At 41.7% G+C, this 18,766-nt stretch overlaps 1 protein-coding gene across 10 annotated transcripts in view; it reads left to right on the forward strand.

Moving 5' to 3' along the window:
• The window catches only part of LOC117962207 (RNA-binding protein with multiple splicing-like), a 37,247-nt gene that overhangs the window by 2,322 nt on the left and 16,159 nt on the right, over positions 1-18,766 (forward strand). For all 10 annotated transcript variants that reach the window (XR_004660596.1, XR_004660597.1, XR_004660601.1 and 7 more), the window contains exons 2-4: positions 13,359-13,436; positions 14,080-14,118; positions 16,644-16,706. Coding sequence is in view for 3 of the 10 variants with exons in the window: in XM_034901364.1 (XP_034757255.1) it covers positions 13,359-13,436; positions 14,080-14,118; positions 16,644-16,706 (180 nt within the window). In the remaining 7 variants the exon portion in view is untranslated. The remainder of the gene's footprint in view (positions 1-13,358; positions 13,437-14,079; positions 14,119-16,643; positions 16,707-18,766) is intronic.

The raw sequence follows: 18,766 nt of genomic DNA on the forward strand, positions 1-18,766 counted from the left end.
CTTGCGTTGTGTAAAAGGCAGACAGCGAGACAGTGAGAGTAATGGCTAGAGGAGTCTAATGGTTGTGTAAAGGGTTGGAAGCCGTCCAGACTCGCGGGGACTTAAATTCACTCGGGCAAATTAACGTAAGGTTAGACGGCAACACTTTATCTTGGTGTAATGATGTGTGTTGCATGCAGGGGAGCGGCAAGTTCTGGGGACACTGTACCAAACACACACTCACATTCAAACTCACACATACAAGCAGGTGTGGAAACGTGTACACACACAGACACACACAGACACATCCACCCTTTTGCAGCCAGGTGTTCATACTCCCACAAAAACACACAAAAAAGCCAAAGAATAATGTGACTAATTTCTGAGTTGCACTTTTAGCCCCGTGATTCATCAATATTAGAGTTTAGTCTTTCTGGTCACAGAAGTAGGGTTGAATATAAGTACAATAAAAACTGCTTCATGGATGATCAAGTGACTAATTTGACATTATTGTGTCTTTTAAGTCTTTTAACACGAGTCCCATCCCGATCTTATGCTCACAAACAGTCACAAAGTTCACAAAAGCACTAAATGTAAAATGCCAAACAGCTTTGTGCTTACCAACACTAAAGTAACCATAAACTATGAGCTTATGGGAGCCAAATTTTAACAACTGGCTGGTATGACTCTCACATGCTGAACAACATCCCCCATTGAACACAGTGTAGTCTGCGACTCAATGGATCACTGATTCGTTAAGTGCCGTAGCCGGCTTGGCTTCTCATGCCTGCTTCATTGCTCAACCTCACACGGCATCATCGCTGTAGATCAATGCTTCACGATGCTTAATGTTTATCTTCTGTGGACCAGTGCTCACCAAACATGGTTATGTTGCAGAAAAGGTATGCAGGTTTCAGCCCTGGCAGCATCTAATCTTGTGAGCTGGGTCGATAAGCTTTATTATCAGGTGTTCTGGATGCTTTCACATACTGGGGCACTCAACGGCCACTGGTGTAGTCGAGGTGACAAACCATCTCCTACGTGGTGAATGTCCAAAGATACGTTTCCCCCAGCTGTGGTTTCCAGGCCTTGTATGGACAAGAGACCTGCAGGTAGTTCAGAGTAGTCTGGATTTTCTAAAAAAGTCGGATGGTTTTAACAGAACAGTTGCATGTGTTTTTTTGCCAATGTTTTGTTCATTCTGTGAAAAAAAGTGAAGGGAGTTTATTTTTAATGACTGAGGTGACAAATGCCAGATGTGTTCTTGTTATCAGGGAGGTAACGTATTATGACAGAGCGCATGCAGTGAAAGAACCGGCCCAGTCCAGCTAAAATGAATCATATCCAGCCTTGATTTACTTGTTTTAGTGCCAAAATGATTAGTTGATTGATATAAAATTTACGTCTGTGATTATTAAAAGACAGTGATTTGATCATTTATAGCTTACTCTTTAAGCCATACCAAACATTTCCCAATTCCAACTTCTATTTTTGGACAAAGATTGATGGATGGATTAACTTCTATTTTCTAAATATCTTTTTTTACTCATGGATTAGTGGTTGGGGAACAAAGACGTCAAGCTTTGGGCAAATTATGATAAGCATTCTCCTGTATTTTATAGAACAAGTAATCAAGAACATAATTCCGAAAAATAATCAATAATGACACTCTTATGTGAAGAAGCTCTGGCTGTCTAAAACAAGTCTGGTCTTAGTCTTGACTCGGTCTCAAAGTCTCTGTCTACGTGGTCTCTACTACAACAGGTTCAACAACAGACATATCTGTAGTGAAAAATAATCCTTTTCATTTATTTCCGATTATTTTCAGGCCTATTTTGAGGTAATGTACAGGTTGTGAGTAAACGGAATGCTTCATAGCTAACAAAGTCACCTGACTCAGCTAAACCTTTAACCTCCTCGCTGTCAATGTTCCTCGAGCTAACTGGTGTTTATTTAGGACCTGCCCAGCCTCCTCAGCCTTGCACGTACACCGTTAAACCGCACCTGGTTTTTGACAAATGAGTGAACACAGAGTATTTAACCTTTTTACTGTTTCCTCCGCAGGATGAAACTATTGTTTACATAAAACCATACTCAGAAACAAAGCCGTCTTTCCTGGGTGTAACAGTCAAACAGAGCAGGGCTTTGAACCTCGAAGGCTGTCTGCTGATTCTAGTTCCTGGCTGACCATAAACATGTAAGTGGATCTTTACAAGCTCCCAAAGAGAAACAGAATATCACTCAAGCGGAGTTCAGCAAATGCGACGAATCTCCCTGGGGTGTAATTGAATTGTTCTTAGCCAGCTTTGGGTATCCACCGGGTCCTCTTCAAATAGCAGGTCATGTGGCAAGCGTGACCTTTTCTATGAGGAGTCGTAGGTGGGGAGCTGTGCTGCTGGAGAAGCACGGTGAGGCTGAGGGAGGCCTCTGTAGCACAGTGGTGTGGGCATGTGTGTGGTCCGTTCTAGTGCATGTATCTATGAAAAGGGCACGCAGATATATTAACGCTCTGTGACATGAAACGATATCAGGGGAGGGGCGGGGGGCTCAGAGGGTAAAGTGACCATGATAGGGCAACAGGGGAAACATACAAAGAAGTCACAGACATATATCGACAGTATAAGCAGAGATTTAATGTAGATTACGACTATAAAGTAAAATGACATAGGAAAAAGCAACATCAGATATACAATTCAATATATGGTAGAGTAGAAACAGGCACACACAAACGGTTAAACCCTGCTCCATCTACCCGTCTGATAGGTAGGAGTTTATTTATAAAAGCGCAGGGGGAATTGTCATCTTATATTAGCCGTTTGTCAGCTGTGCGACAAGAGGTATTTGAAAAGACAAGACGAGTACAACAAGGCTCGGCGTCAGGAACGGCTGCCAAAGGATCCTGCTAAACTGATGTGAGAAGAAAAGGAACAGATAAAAGGTTAAAGAATTGTACTGGATGTTTTAAATACATCTGCAGCTATATATAAACTATTATATCTGACCGAGAATCAGGAGTGATATTTTGATAATACTTAAAAGGCCTTAGTTGTCTACTTTGAGTCTGCCTTGTAATTAATGATACACTACAGGAAGGAGGTGTGAGCAAAGAGTGAGCTTGGGCCTGGACAGCGTCAGCCATCTTGTCCTGCTTTGTCATACTGTATTAATGTGCCTTTTTCTGTCACCTACACTTAATGTTGCTTACTCACAAGCTGTAATTGTCCACCTGACAGTGTAGGTCTCTTCTCTGAAGCCTTCTTTTATGCTCTGCACACTTTTTCAATCTCATTTCTTTTCCCTAAACCCAGCATTCAATTCAGTTTTTATTATAGTATCAAATCATAACATCAGTTATCTTGAGTCGCTTTACAGATAAAGTAGGTTTAGAACACACTCTAATATACAAAGACCCAAAAGTCCCAAGAGCAAGCATTTAGCGCGACAGTGGCGAGGAAGAACTCCCTTTTAGGAAGAAACCTCGGACAGACCCAGGCTCTTGGAAGGCCAGTTGGGGGTGTGATAAACAGTGTCAATAACAGTCACATTAAAAGATAATGGAACAATGACTATAAATAGTAGTTGTAGTAGTTCATGGCACAGCAGAGCACCGCAGGGTGACACAGGATGCAGCGGGGCACAGCAGAGCATAGCAGGGCGTAGCAGGACACAGCATGGCGCGGCAGGTCACCGCATACCAAGGCGTGCAGCAGGACCGCAGCGACAGCTGCGATCATGATATTGGTGCCACCCTAATCCAAGGCAGCATGCTGGGCGAAAAAAACAACAACCATAGGGACTCCGGGGAGTAAACTTCCCAGAGTCTGGTTAGTAACAAGTATTTCTGGCACAACTCCTCACTCCCTAACTATGAGCTTATATAGCGCTTTTCTCATCTTAACGACTACTCAAAGCGCTTTTACTTAGTACAGGAACCATTCACACACATTCATACACTGTGGCCGAAGCTGCCGTATAAGGTGCCATCTCCCCAAGGACCCTTCGACATTGGACTGCAGGCAATCGCTCTACCACTGAGCCACAGTTTGCTCTTAAACATGATGATGCTTTCTGCCCCCTGAACCCAGACTGGGACCTGGTTCCACAGTAGAGGAGCCTGGTAGCTGAAGGCTCTGGCTCCCATTCTACTTGTAGAGACTCGAGGAATGACAAGGAACTCTGCATTCTGGGAGTGTAGAGCTCTAGTGGGACTATATGGTACTATGAGCTCTTCAAGATATGATGGTGCTAGACCATTTAGAGCTTTGTAGCTCAGGAGAAGGATTTTAAATTCACTCCTGGATTTTAAAGGAAGCCAATGAAAGTGCCAATGCAAATAAGTCTTAAGGGACTTATTTGGACAACCTGATAGTATGGAGTTAAACTTGCCCAGGAAGTAACAAATGCATGGACTAGTTTTTAAGCATTGTTTTGTGACAGGATGTTCCTAATTTTGGCAATGTTGCGAAGGTGAAAAAAGGCTGTTCTTGAAGTTTGATTTAAGTGGGTGTTAAAGGATATATCCTGATCAAAAATAACTCTTAGATTTCTGACAGTAGTGCTGGACGCCAGGGCAGCTATATCTTTGGATGATGGGGTTTGGAGGTGTTTAAGGCCAAACATTAACCTTGGTTTTCTTTTGAGTTTAACATTAGAAAGTTGTAGGCCATCCATGATTTTATATCTTGCCTATCTTGCCTAGTGCCTAGTTGAAGTTTGGCTAACTGACTGGTGTCGTCTGGCTTGATGGATAACCAACCAACCATCCATCACCATCCACTCTCCCCTTTCTCTCCTGCTCCTTTTCTAAAACTTTTATCTTACTTTTCCTCTGTTTCCTTCCCTCCTTTACTTCCTTCCTTTCATCCACCACACCCTTTTTCTTCCCCTTCTTTATCTTGTTCTCTAGCCGTTTCCTCCCTCCCTCCCTCCCTCTACCCTGGTACTGTTTATAATTTGCCACTCTTCTTCTCCCCTTTCCTACCCCTCCCCTCTTTTTCATCCTTCTCTCTCTCTCTCTCTCTCTCTCTCGCCCAGTGTAGTCCAAGTACACAAACATCTTATCCTTTATCGCCCCATATGTTGAAAGCATGACCCTGAGATCTCTGAACAGAAGTGCCATTTATGGTCATGAGAAGAGCCCTAAAGACAGGAGCGAGCCAGGCAGAACGGTAGCACGGAGAACTTTAAAAGTTGGCGGATAGGCTTCGATGGCGGGAGGGGGTTGTATTTTAGTAGGTATTAAGAATTGACTGACATTTTACAGACAATAACTATAAGCAAAGTAATAGATGATGAAAATAATCATTAGTTGTTGCCCTAGATTGGCTACCCTCACTATGGAAAACCAGTCTAGTAATACAGCTGTTTTCCCTCAGATGAATTCAAATTATTAACCTTTAACCCTCCAAGGCCCCAGCATATCAAAAGTTAACAAACATTTGCTAACTGCAAATAGTTATAGTATTGAATTGAGCAATTTCATTTCATTTTTTATGAATGCCCTTTAAAAACCAAAAAAATGGCTTGGTGTCCCCAGGGTTAAAAAGAAACAACCCTAAAGAAGCGCTGATGCTGATAAACAAAACGGAACAGCTGGACCATCACATGAAGGGAACACATTAGGCTTACATTTCTTCATGGAGACGGAGTATCTACTGTTGTTTTTGTCTCCACTCGCACCGGACACTTTAACCCTCTGCCCACCCAACCTCAAAACCACAACAGTTCAAGGGCAGGCAGCAACAAAGGGAGTCCAGTAAAGGCAACCGTGGACGATTAGTTCAAGTTAAGGAGCGCTTTGGAATGTTAAGTCCATTCATGGCGACGCATCAGATGAGAGAGAGAGGAAGCCAACTGTAACCTAGTATGAAAAGACAGCCGAGGAGTCAAACTGATGTGTAGCTGACAATCTGTGGCTGAGGGGCTCCTCTCTTCCACACACGCCATCTAAGTGACACCTTAAGGCCTTCTCGCTGAGGTACAAAGTTGTTGATACGAAAAGAAAGAGAACATAAGTGTCATTAAGACATGAGTCCTCTTTTCCAGGTTAGGTTTTAAAACAAGGGATTTTTACAAGGGAAGAGAGGGGAATGAAAGAGCACGAAAAGGGAAACGCAAATGGGCGCTTACTTGCATTTCTTAGGTCATTTGTTTTAGAGGTCTTTTTAAAGGTTAACCTGTTTGAACATTTACAGGCCCCCACTGAGCTGTAATTGTTGGTCGAAAGCACTTGTGGGAGTAAGAGAGAAACAAAGGATCTCTCCTCTCAGAGTTCAGTCGTGACATTTGGAGTGTGCTCAACCTCACATTTGACCCCTGACCCACACAATAACTCACGGCTAACCTGTGACTTCTGACCCCAAATGTGAAACTTGACCCGTTGAACCCAGCCTATGAACAAGACAAACTGAGTCATCCATTCATGGTCGTTTGACACCTATCTGGCCTGCAGTCTCTCACTCGTCACGTTCTCTGACTCGGAAGATCAAGGGGAACACATCTTGGGGGGATCACGGAGAGCGACGTCCACACAGAGCAGAGACAACGCGCGTAGCAAAAAGGCTCTGACACGCCAACCCGATTATCGGCCGTCCGAAAGTCTGGCGAGGTCGGTGACTCGACTCTGTGAGGTCGGAGGAGCCGTCGGCATCCATTGAACTTACGCTCAAGTCGGCGTCACTTCGGTGTGTTCCGAGACACTTTTTTAAGGGACGGGAGCCGACTGATCAGTCCGACTGCCTTTTTTTGCATGTAGGGTTGGTGTGTCAGAGCTTTTAGAGTTCGGGAGTGTGACTGTTTTTAATACTGCAGCGCTCAACTGAAAACTCAACAATGCTACAAAAGGCTACTGTATCGTCTCTTCCAAAGCTTCAAGGTTAGAGCTTTGTCCTGCCACATCTGGCTCAAAGGACCTGTATCTATTAACTTGGCTGTCAAACACGCACTCACACACACAGGGAGGGGGAATGAAACACATAGTAATCATCTCACATCGCACCAAGGTCGTGTTCCTCATTTCAGCCAGAATGAACGGTCAAAAAAGCACTCAATTAAAGTCGGAGCAAAAATCTGAGAAAGTCACACAGTGCAGCTGAGTGTAATGAGGCATTTCAGGCAATAGGTGTAAGACATTTTCTAAGTCCACAACGCAAGCTGAATAGAAATGGCTGTGAATAAGTTTGGCTAGGCCATTTAATTAGACAAATACAAGCTTTTTTTAAACTGCTGACAAATTACATTCTATGGTGGGGAACATTTTAAGTGGTCTCAGTTTGGATTTTGTTAATTAAAGCCTTATGATGTTCATAGTGAAAATGTGGTTTGGTGGAGGGTCAGGGCCTAAGTAAGCTTTGCATTTTTATTGGTAAAGCGGAAAAAAAACCACAATTGGGCTAGATGCATCATCGTTTGTATTTTTGTTTATTATAACTTGTAGCTTTTATTTTTCTAGGTTTTGGCGACCGGTTAGTAGGGTTGGGCATCGAGAACCCATTCCTACTTGGAATTGTTTCAAAATCTACAATTCCAGTAGAATTGTTTCTTTATTGGAATCGTTTGGAGGATTTTGGTTTCAAATCCGGAACAATGTTTACCAATTTAAAATGCGCAGGTTTTGGTTTACGTAAGCAGCTAGGCGCTTTGTGTGTTGCAGCCATGGAGCGCAGTAAGCGGCGCACTAGTGTGGCTTTATTTTACATTGAAAAAGCCCGCTAAAACTGCAACCCACCATTGAATCAAAAATAAATCGTTCCTCTTATTTGTGAAATAAACCTGTAGACCATTTTCAACTCCACCCCTCAAAGAACTGGAAGCGATATTTGGTAAGAACCGGAATCGAAATGAAGAATTGAAATCAGAATCGATGGCCAAACCTACCGGTTAGCCAACCTTATTTGAAACAAAGGGAAGCAGTAAAATGAGTACGCAAATTGTTCGTTGTAAACATCCAGAACAACTTCCTGGTACAAATTTGACCTACTGTACTTGTTGATGAGGGTTTATTAAAGTTAAGTGGTTTGAAAAACTTGGCTAAACCATGTGAGTGTTTGGATTTCCTGCCCTGTTGGACTTTGTTTGAGCACTCTCCCTGTGCCACCAGGAGGTCAGAAACGATTGGTCGATTATTGGATTGGTTGATTGACACAATATTTAACTAGTTTGTTAATTGATTAATTATTCCAGTAATTTTCAAGCAACAATGTCAATCCTTCTCTGGTGCCAGCTTCTCCAGTCTGAATATTTGCTGCTTTACTGAGTCATATGCCATAGTAGACTAAATATTTTAGGGTTTTGGACAGATAAAACAAGGACCTTGATAACATCACCTGGGAAAGTTCCCATATCTTTAAGAAATTACTCATTAAGTACAATGGGAGACCCATTTACCAAATGTTCTTAAGAACAAATGTGTTCTTAAAACCCACTCACACAGTTTTTACGAAGATTCTGGCATTCACCAACGTTTTCTGATTTGGGATTTGTTCTTAGGTTCTACTACGATCTACGCACACTTAGGCACAATTAAGAGCTGACATGTTTCCGCAAATCAGGTAGTTATCTCGTTTTCGTCCGTTCTACTTTAACATTTAAAATTTCTTTTAATTTTGTTACTAATTATTTCCATTATTTTTCACATAATTATGTTTGTTTTAAGAAAGACACACTTCTACTCATTTGTAAAGCACTTTGCATTGCCGTTGTGTATGAACTGTGCTAGGCCTATTTCAATACACTCGCCTTCAATTAAACATCAATTAGGTTGAACGGGGGAACCCTGCCATCCAACAACAAGTGATTAATCACACTATTTATACGCCCAGAGTATCATCTATGCTTTGTTATTAAACTTCTCATTTAAAGAAAAATAAGTGATACATGTTGCTCTTAAGTCTGTATACATGGCATTGATCAAGAAAGAAAAACTCACATCATTACAAAAAAACACTGACTCTCCCATCACAGTACTTCTATACCGGTTCTGGGCTCCTAGGATCCAATAATCCCAAAAATAGGAAGTGGAAGTGATCACTATAAAAATGAAAATAGAATAAATAAAATATGTACACAACAGTAAGTAAAATGGACAATAACAGCTGTATCTTCTATATTGTTTAGCCTCCGATTTCTTCCACTTCATCGGTTCTGTGCCCTTCTCTGGACACCGCAGTGACTGCATGAGTAATCGCATTCCTAGCATCGGTTTTATTTGCTGCTTGGTATCCACCTGCTGACATTACTAAATATGCTGTCTTGTTTTTTTGTTAACTTCTTGCCGTAGTAGTTCAGTAGTCAGAATTACTGAAGTTTTTCTTTCTTTTGGAGTCGAGGCCTCCACCCTCTGTGCCACGTCTTTTCGGACATTTAAGTAAGCGTATCACGCATCACGCCCCGCCGTCTTATGCCCTTTTATGGGAATTAACGGGGCATTTACTTATGCTAAATAAGAGCAATGGGCATGAACATTCAATTTACGAAGACATTGAAATTCATCATTTTAAGAACTCACCTGCGAACAATTCTGCTGTTTAAGCCCACGTCATGAATCTGACGTAGGCTTTTCTTAGGGACTTTCTTAAGAACATATTTAAGAGGAAAATGCAGGAAGATATTGGTGAATAAGGCCCAATGTTATCACAACTAATAGAAACAAGATCTAAGTTATACTTTAAGATAATAATTAAGCTAATACTTTAGAGACCCCTCCCCCCTCCTTTTCCAGTCTTAGGGTGGAACGAGCAAACCTTTTAAGATACAATGATAGAGTATCAATAAGGTTATGACCCCATCTGGGGCTTGCGAAGTCAATGATCTCTGGTTAGAGGTGCATTGATCCCCTGGGACTTGCTGCAGAAGTGGCCTTAATAGGAGGTGATGTTTTTGGCCTGGGGCTCCACGCTCTGCTGTACTCCGCTAAGGCGTTGCCAGGGAACTGCACTAGTACGTCTGCTGTGAAGTACTCAGTTGGCTTCTGGTAGGTGAGGGTGCTGTTTCTGATGGAAGCCTGCCTTTGTGTTGTGGTGTGTGTGTGTGCACGCCATAAATGGTCAATGAATCAAAGGTCCATACATGGCCACTCAGCACTATGGAAAACTCAATAAAACAGCAGCTTTATCTTTGCCTTTTGACAAACCTGCAGCATCTGCTTAGCCCCTGGCTTGACCTCCACTCTAAGTAACTACATTATGAAACTTTGATAGTTCACTTTTCCTGGTGGCAGTGCTTTTACAAAGTGCTCGTTTGAGCTAGTCTCGAAGCCACATGAATTCAGACGGATCCTGTAATCAACAGCACATGTCTGCTGGAGAGAGCTGTTGACAGGTTTGTCTGTGAATCATCACGTATCCAGTGTGTGCCGTCAGCTCCACACCGGACACACGGCGAACCGATCATATATCACAACAGCTGACGTCAGGAAGTCTTAGGAATGAGGTTCGACCCAGCCAAGAATGTCCCATTGTTCTGAGTGTGTATTGTTGAGTGTGTTTGTCTTAGCTCGTGCAGCATATCCAGCTCTCAGGCGTCTGTTGGCCTCATGACCGAAGCCCAGAGTTAAATCAAAGATGGGATCTTACATATTTAACTGATCTAATGAGTGGGATCACAAGATTTTTCTTAAAATGGGTACAGTTTGAAGAAATTCTGCTGTGTACAGGATTATCATGTACTGTGATCTTATTTGAAAAAATTCAGATTTTATATGAATAGGTTTTCCAAGTTTTGACTCTGACATCATTTGATGGTCATATGCAGCTTTAACGACATGTTCACTGAAACCGAAAACCAGTCCATAATAGAAATAAAAACCTACAGTTTTTCGTTTCAGCACTACTTCTGTTTCTACTCTACTTTTTACCCACCCCACTATTAATTTTATCAGCATCAACCGCTGCCAGAAGCGGTCCTTGCTTGTGTCTGACAGATACCGTCTTGCTCTGACTCTTTGTGTCTCTGTGACCCCGTATAAGGAGCCCCTCCAAAAGGGTTTATTTAAACTGCCAGAGACAGAGCCCAGTGATGACCCTGCAGGGTTCAGCTCGACTCAGATAAGGTGAGATAAGAGCGAAGGTGAGAAAGTCGCCGAGGTGAGATATTTTGGCAGGACGGCCCGTTTGGCACTCGCCAACTATTGCTCCCCCAGTTGCTAAGCTCCTTTGTTTGTGTGTTGCTCTGCCTTTGGCATCAGTGGAGCGTATCAGGTTACATGTGGGAATGAGGTGTAGTGTTAGTTCAGCAGTTCCTTTGTCCCCCTGAGTGGTGAATCTACTATCTAATGAATGTGGGAGCTCCTCTATGTACTTGCATACCTACATTTTTATTCTAAATTCATCCCTAAATAGAATCTGAATGTTAAATAAATCATGTTAATTAAACATTCAAATATACTATGACATTATTGATGTGGGCGTGCATGGTGGAGTTGTTGCACACAGATTTGATGCACAAAGTCTATTGTTTGATTTTGATGTCTCAGTAACGCAGCGATTTTCTTGTACCAAGCCAATTTTAATTAGCCAAATTATACCAAGTATGAGGTGTAACTAGTGCCCGCTGATTTAATGGAATCATCCCAAAAAAAATGAATGCCTGCCCCAGGCATCTTGGTAACATGTTATTGGAAAAATGGAGGATTTTTAATGTTTCCATTTGTTTCGTAACGCTTAAGAAAGGTTGATTGCACACGCTGTGCTAATAGAAGATACATTTTGTTGTTTAGAGTTAGATATACCTGTGTTTACTCTCTCCCGTACGTTGCCATTACTAAGGACAGACACATCTACATCTACGTGTACCATCTAGAATTTTCCTGTTTTGTTTGCATCCAAAATGTAACCAGATCTGTATTTGTGAGCTGTGAAAGGACCTTTCAACACGTGTGTCTCATAGTGCTGCTATGTCTGTGTTTGCTAGATGTTGCCGTTGGTGCTAATGTGTCTGCACATATGTTCAAAGAACCACTGGTGTTCACACAAGCCTTTTTAGACATGGCAGCCAGGTTGTTGATCATATAATTTAAGGAGTGAGTGCTTCAGCCAGTTGACAGAGTCAAACGGTGTCAGTGTCTGGAAGTACCCACAGTATTGTAAGACTATTCTAAAGAATGTTTTACCACTTGCAATTTAAAATATCAAGTCTTCTAGGAATATATTGTCACTGTTTTTGTCTTATAACAGTAAGAGCCTTTTGTGCATTAGTGTCTACACTTTACCTTAACTGTCTAACAACCTTTCATAAACTATCAGTTTAATTCTTACAAATAACATTCTGTATTTAACACCTCTGCTGTGCTAATTTGACAGTTCTGTTTGACACGTGAGTGGCAGGCCTTAATGACATAGGTTCCTCAACTGCACTCTTTACATTTTGGGGAGCAGTGTTTTCCTAGTACATACTCCCCATAATTTCCTAAACATATTTCACAAACAACATTTCAGGTTTATCCCTTTTCTAAGCACATACAGGATGACAGATGAGTTCACCACCCCGGCTCAGCCACTATCAGCTGTATCACTTACTCACAGTCTACCTTTTTTTCCATCTTTCATGACTTCAGGACTGACTTTGAGGTTGTACATATGCAGCTTAAAATGTTGGCATTAGACCTTTGTTTTGAAAATAGTAGTAGGGAATTTGCACGGATAAAATGTAGGTGTTACCATTTTAAAATGTTCTTTTTGACAAAGCTAAACTTCAACTGCAGTCCACCCAACGCGATCGCCCCACATTCATTTTCTTCACTATCAATGCACATAATAACAATAACAACTTATTTAGCTTGAAAGCCCATTTTCAGTCTCATGTTACTCCCTGTGTGGCTTCCCACCATCTCTGACTCAGTACGGGCTGCAACAATTACATTTTCCTTTGCTAACATATACATTGTAATTCCCCAGCAATGCCAGCTCAAGTTGAAAAGTTCAAACGTAAAACAGAGGGTAGAGCTGCGAGGAAGGACTGCTATAAAACACAGCACACTGTAGATTACACAGGAGAATACAATACACTTACTGTAGAAGTGTGTGTGTGTGTGTGTGTGTGTGTGTGTGTGTGTGTGTGTGTGTGTGTGTGTGTGTGTGTGTGTGTGTGTGTGTGTGTGTGTGTGTGTGTGTGTGTGTGTGTGTGTGTGTGTGTGTGTGTGTGTGTGTGGTTGTGTGGTTGTGTGTGTGTGTGTGTGTGTGTGTGTGTGTGTGTGATAAAGACATCCCTATCAGACATCCCTATCAGTATCTGAAAAGTCTATCATTTAGTGAAAGAATTATTTAACTCATGTTCAGCATCCTTTTCCTCATTACCTCATCTTTTACTGCCAGGTATGCAAGGTAGCTATTTATAACTAGTGGAGGTTAATGAAAAATACATGATCTCTTTCTTGTCTTCCTCAGGTCCGAACTCTATTTGTCAGTGGGCTACCACTGGATATTAAGCCGCGGGAGCTCTATCTCCTGTTCAGACCATTTAAGGTATGTTTGTATGTTTTAAATGGACGGGCTGTGGCTATTCTTAGCAGCTTTTCTTTCCAGCAGTCAATGGGTACTCCATTAATGGTGATGAAATAAACGGCAATGGAAACTCTCCCGCGAGGTTGAAGTGTTGGTGTTCCTAAAGCCGAGGTTCAATCACTGGAAGTGTGTGTGTGTGTGGCTCACTGTCTGCAATACAAAAAAAAAGAAAGAGGCTATTTACCTCCCCTTAGAAACTTGACCAGTTCAGGTGACTGCATTTAGATGTTGCAAGCTCTTTGGACCATCGCCCCAGAATGATGCACTGTAATGGCTCAGCTGCAACACGTTTAAAGTGAATAATGGCACAATTGCTATGTTATATATATTATATATATATATATATCCCTCTCCTGGATAATGCTCATGGCATGTACTCTGAGTAAATGGTTTATATCATTAGCATTGAGGTCAGTAAATCTTGATTATAGACAATCGGTCCACATGATCTTCATAAGAGGTCTTTTACTCATGAAACAACACAGCATAACGTTTTTAATAAATGCAAATGTTACGCAATATGTTAGCAGAAATGGATATGTAGACACAGTCATTGTGGAGAGATACTTTTTCACATTTCTGACATCTTGGTTCTTTGTTTCAGGGCTATGAAGGCTCCTTGATAAAACTCACTTCTAAACAGGTATGCTATAGGCAGCACTGAGGGCTGTGTCTCTATACTAATACTATACTATTCTAAACTGATGAATGAAAACATCCGTCTTTCATCATGCTGTTGCTGCTCGCATTACTAAATTTTTCTTGCTCATCAACGCCTTCAACTTTTTGTCTCTTCTTTGTCCTATTTCTTCCCCCTCTCTGTGTTCACGGCATGTTGACTATGACGGATTAGCACCCTTTGTCAGGCAGAACTTGGAATCAGGGGGGAGAAAAGTTTATTGTGGGGGGGGGGATGGAGGAGGAAAAGGAAAAGAAGTGTTGCACCAACTTGCCTTTGGCAGTCGGATAGAATGCTTGTAGTCACAGACAGTCAACTCCGGTGGGATGTGCCGGGATGAGACGGGAAAAGAATTTTGAGGTGTCAAAGCGAGCGGTTTTGACGAGAGCAGCACTGACGGTGGAGTTTTGCCTCCAGGGGCACAGGACTGAAAATGAGCTCAGCTGGCACGTGTCCACATCCACATTTAAGCAATTTGGCTTTATGTCAGTGTGCTTATTACCACGTCACACTGTTTCCCATAAAGACATGACTTGCTCGTTAGGAGGGGTTAGGGTGATTTAGATTGAATGTGCTGAGTATAATACCTCTTAAACTAAGAACAAAAGAGTTTTTTGGTTTGTTTTTAAGGTTGGGAAATTGGCGTGGTTTGGGATGTTCCCAAAAAACACCTCATATTGCTGTTTTATTTGTTTTTTGCTGTAAAGCACTTTGTGACCCTTCTTGTCTGTGAAAGGTGCTATATAAACTTACTGACTTACTTCTTTTGTTTCTTTGTTAAAAGGCAATTAGCAGCTATTCAAACACTTCATATATAAATGCATTTAGGTCCAGGTTATCTCTGTTGTCAGAAAGGGTTGTTGTTATACTTAAAATGCATTATTATTATCCAAACATCATTTGGTCTAGTATAACGAGTACTTTTGCTAAAACATGACTCGAAGACTGACCTGACAGTCCTTGGAAATCTTTCTCACCTGGCTGCAGTTATGTACAGGTGACATCACTGGTTACAGGTGCAACAGAGAACACTTTTGACTGCACCCCGCATCACACATTTGGGTGGGCTGGACATTTTCTTCCAGAAAGGGCTGCAAAATACTACTTTTCAAACTAGTATTAAGAAACTCTTTTAATGATCATTGATGTATTGCCTAATCGCTACAGCTATGTTTGTGATACACACTGCTATACTGGCCTACATCTCACCTGCACGATCAGGTTTATAACGTAGAAAATGGGTTCTTTGCGGGTTTTGCTCTTATTGCTTTGCCTGTTTAATACAAAAGTCGGACACTCAGCAACTCTTTGTGCACTGAGGTCTCTCTTTGCACCCCCCTACCTTGCTTCATATTTTCATAATGACCTTCTTCCTCATGACAGCTGATGCTGGTGTTCATGTCTTGCAAAGCACTACACATTCCTCAGGCTGTCTTTGTTTTGAGTGACTCTCCCACCCCCCCTCCCCCCCCCGACTAATGGTAATGACAATGGCAGAAAAAATCAATCGTCCTTCCAGTCCGAGAACACACAGCCATCTCCATATATAGCAAGAGCCAGATCTCAGACCCTTTCTATTTATATTCCTGTTACATCCTCCTTCTGACGTCTTCACTTAGTCCTTCTTTCTTTTTTTCATCATTCTTTTCCCTTCTCCTCCTCTTTCTCTACTTGTTCATACTCCCATAACCCGAGACTGTTTTTCCTGATCCCACGCCACGCTGCGACCCCATGGGAGCAACATGTTGAGAGATTTTGTTTTCTCCCCACCGCCTCTCAACATCGCCATGCACACACAAATACACCGCAAAAATGTGTATCCTTTGTTGACAACTGCAACAGCAATTAGAAATCTGACAAGCAAACCTGAACCTTTACTATTGCTGCCACAGGCTCTAGAGTGATTTAACCAGAACACAAAACAAGCGCTGGTGAAATAGATATGTTGCATGGTTTTTGATTGACAGGCCTGTTCGAGGAGGTCTTAAAAACTATTTCTACCTCTCACTTTCTTCCATTTTTTTCTTACCTTTAACCTCTACGTTTTTTTTATCCTCAAGACCCTGCTGTCCCCCATTTATCTACTTTTTTCTCTCTATCTCTTCTCCTTTTTCATTATTCACCCCCCTCTCTTCTTCTCTCTCACTCACTCTTAACATGCACTTTCTTGGTCTGACATTGCCCATATCTGGGCATAGGGGATCTGAACGATGAACTCTCCTTGTACATTGTGAGTGTAAAGTCTCCTTCTCTCTCTCTCTCTCTCTCTCTCTCTCTCTCTCTCTCTCTCTCTCTCTCTCTTTCTGTCACTGCGGGTTTATAAACAGGACAAGAGAAAGAGGCAGGGGGTTGGGAATAATATTTAGAAGAAAAAAAAGAAATCCTACAAAAAAGAAAAACATGTCTATGTCACTCAGACAGAAATGCCGACTCAGTTTTCTGCCTTAAACCATGTTTCTTCCTTTTGTTCTGTCTTCTTGTCTCCCCAGCCAGTGGGCTTTGTCAGCTTTGACAGCCGATCAGAAGCAGAGGCTGCTAAGAATGCCTTGAACGTAAGTGTCATGCCCTCTTCATGCTCCTCAAGCACCAGCTCGGCGCTAGTATATCTTGTGATGACTTAGAAATGCATCTTTCTGCCATCTGTGTAAATGCATTTGATATCAAGAAAATCCAGCCAGTCCTGCATTTCCTATCCCATGCAAAAAGACAGAAAAAGGTAGCAAAGACATGCTGTGGCTGCTGTAAATACGTGTCTAAATATTTGGGTTTGAGTAAATGAAGCCTCTTTCTTAAAGCTTTGCCATGGATCCTGCAAGGTCAGGAGGAACATTAGCTCTTCTTCTACATATAAATAGCAGATATTGATCTAGGGTTTAATTTTAATCTCACTTATTTCAGAATGTAGCTCAGTAGAAAGCCTTGATGAGGCAGAATATGAAACAGAGCCCATCCTCACAGGGTTTTATTCAGCTCACTTGAAACAAAGTAGACAGTAATGAACACCAGTTCTCACCCAGCTTTATTTTCCCATTTTTTATTTTTTTTTAAAGGTGTCTAGATATACACCACCCCTTCTAAATAATGCTTCTTACGTTGTTATACCTTTGTCACAGAAAAAGATCAATTTCACCATCCTCCTAAACTTGGAACGTGACAATGTGAGTGGAGTCTGTCACTTTCAGATGTTGCCGTATTGGTGCACATCAAATGCAGAGCAGAGAGTGGAAGAAAGGATAGAAATTATTTTATTATGCGCCAACAATAGTCTGACTGTTTCCATAGAATCACTCAGTGGGACTGAAACATGAACAGTGCTCTTGTTTTTTGGGGGGAAAGCTGCGTTCCCCGGGGTCATATGGAGATAAGCCAGACTTTGCAAACATCTATCTGCATATTGAAATATGGGCAAGACAGAGAAAACCAAGGGAAGGAAGGGGATTTGTTTCCCGTCATAGGAGAGCAGAAATCTTTTAAAAGAACACTTGATTCTCGCAGCATCACAACAATTATAATCATCACCAAACAATGCATACAGAAGTGCAAAGAAAAAAACAAACATTTTAAGGTAGAGATTCGACACAGATGTGCTCAGGCCTCATTATATCCATGTAGCCTTATTATACCTCTGTAGCCTCAACTGGCAGAAGCTGCGAGCGCACTGAGCCAAGGCAATCCTAGTTAATTCCCTCCCCTTCATGAGAAGAGTCATCCCTCGCTTGTTTCAGCTCAACGTTGCCCGAGCCTGCAGGGACGAGCTGAGAAAACCATCCTTCTAGCTCTTCAGTTGCAGAGAACTTTGCTCTTGACTGCTTTTTGATCTCAAATTCTGTTTTTCTATACATCTTTACAGACAATCAAATTAAGTCAATTAGAGGGCGGTTATAGATGCTAGTGACATTGGGCCTTGTTGCCGCTTTTGCTTTTTTGGATGAAGAAGACCTTGGTTTAAGACCCATAACTATTTTTTCCCTCAGGCAAAAGTAATTGCGTAGAGAAAATGATTTGGACTATTATTAGAAATACAACCATTAGCTATTTTTCCACATGACACGCAAGTGTGTTTGAAGCATTTCCAGGTAAATAGAATAAGAAAAATATTTCATTTTGACACAAATACGTTTTAATAAATGACATGTTGATGTTTGAAAGTCTCTAAGTTTTGACATCAATGCAGATATAAATGTAATAAAAAATACATAAATATAAATTGATTTTGGGCGACGGTCCAACGTCAGGTAGGTTTACAATATAGGCGCTTTACAGCTACACAAAGTTGTTAATGTTATTGAAATAAACAGACAGCCCACTTACCCATTTTTCAGAGTTTGAATCTGTCTGCACTATGTCCCGAGATAGTCCTCGCTGTACGTCACCTAGCAGCAGCAGCAGCGCTGTGTCCAACACGTTTCTGGTGTGTAGGACAGCGAAAAATCCACGCAGCTGACATAACCGAAACGCCACACACACGCAACGCAGCCAGTGTGTAGCCGGCTGTTGTTATGAGCACTGGTACAGTATATCGGAAGACTTTTAGCATTGGCATCCCAAGAATTTGCCTGAATATTTGGCTCCCTGTAAGCAGTGATGCTTGCAATCAGTCATGGAGAATGGC

This window comes from Etheostoma cragini, chromosome 19, assembly GCF_013103735.1.
Source record: "Etheostoma cragini isolate CJK2018 chromosome 19, CSU_Ecrag_1.0, whole genome shotgun sequence".
Classification (NCBI taxonomy): domain Eukaryota; kingdom Metazoa; phylum Chordata; class Actinopteri; order Perciformes; family Percidae; genus Etheostoma; species Etheostoma cragini.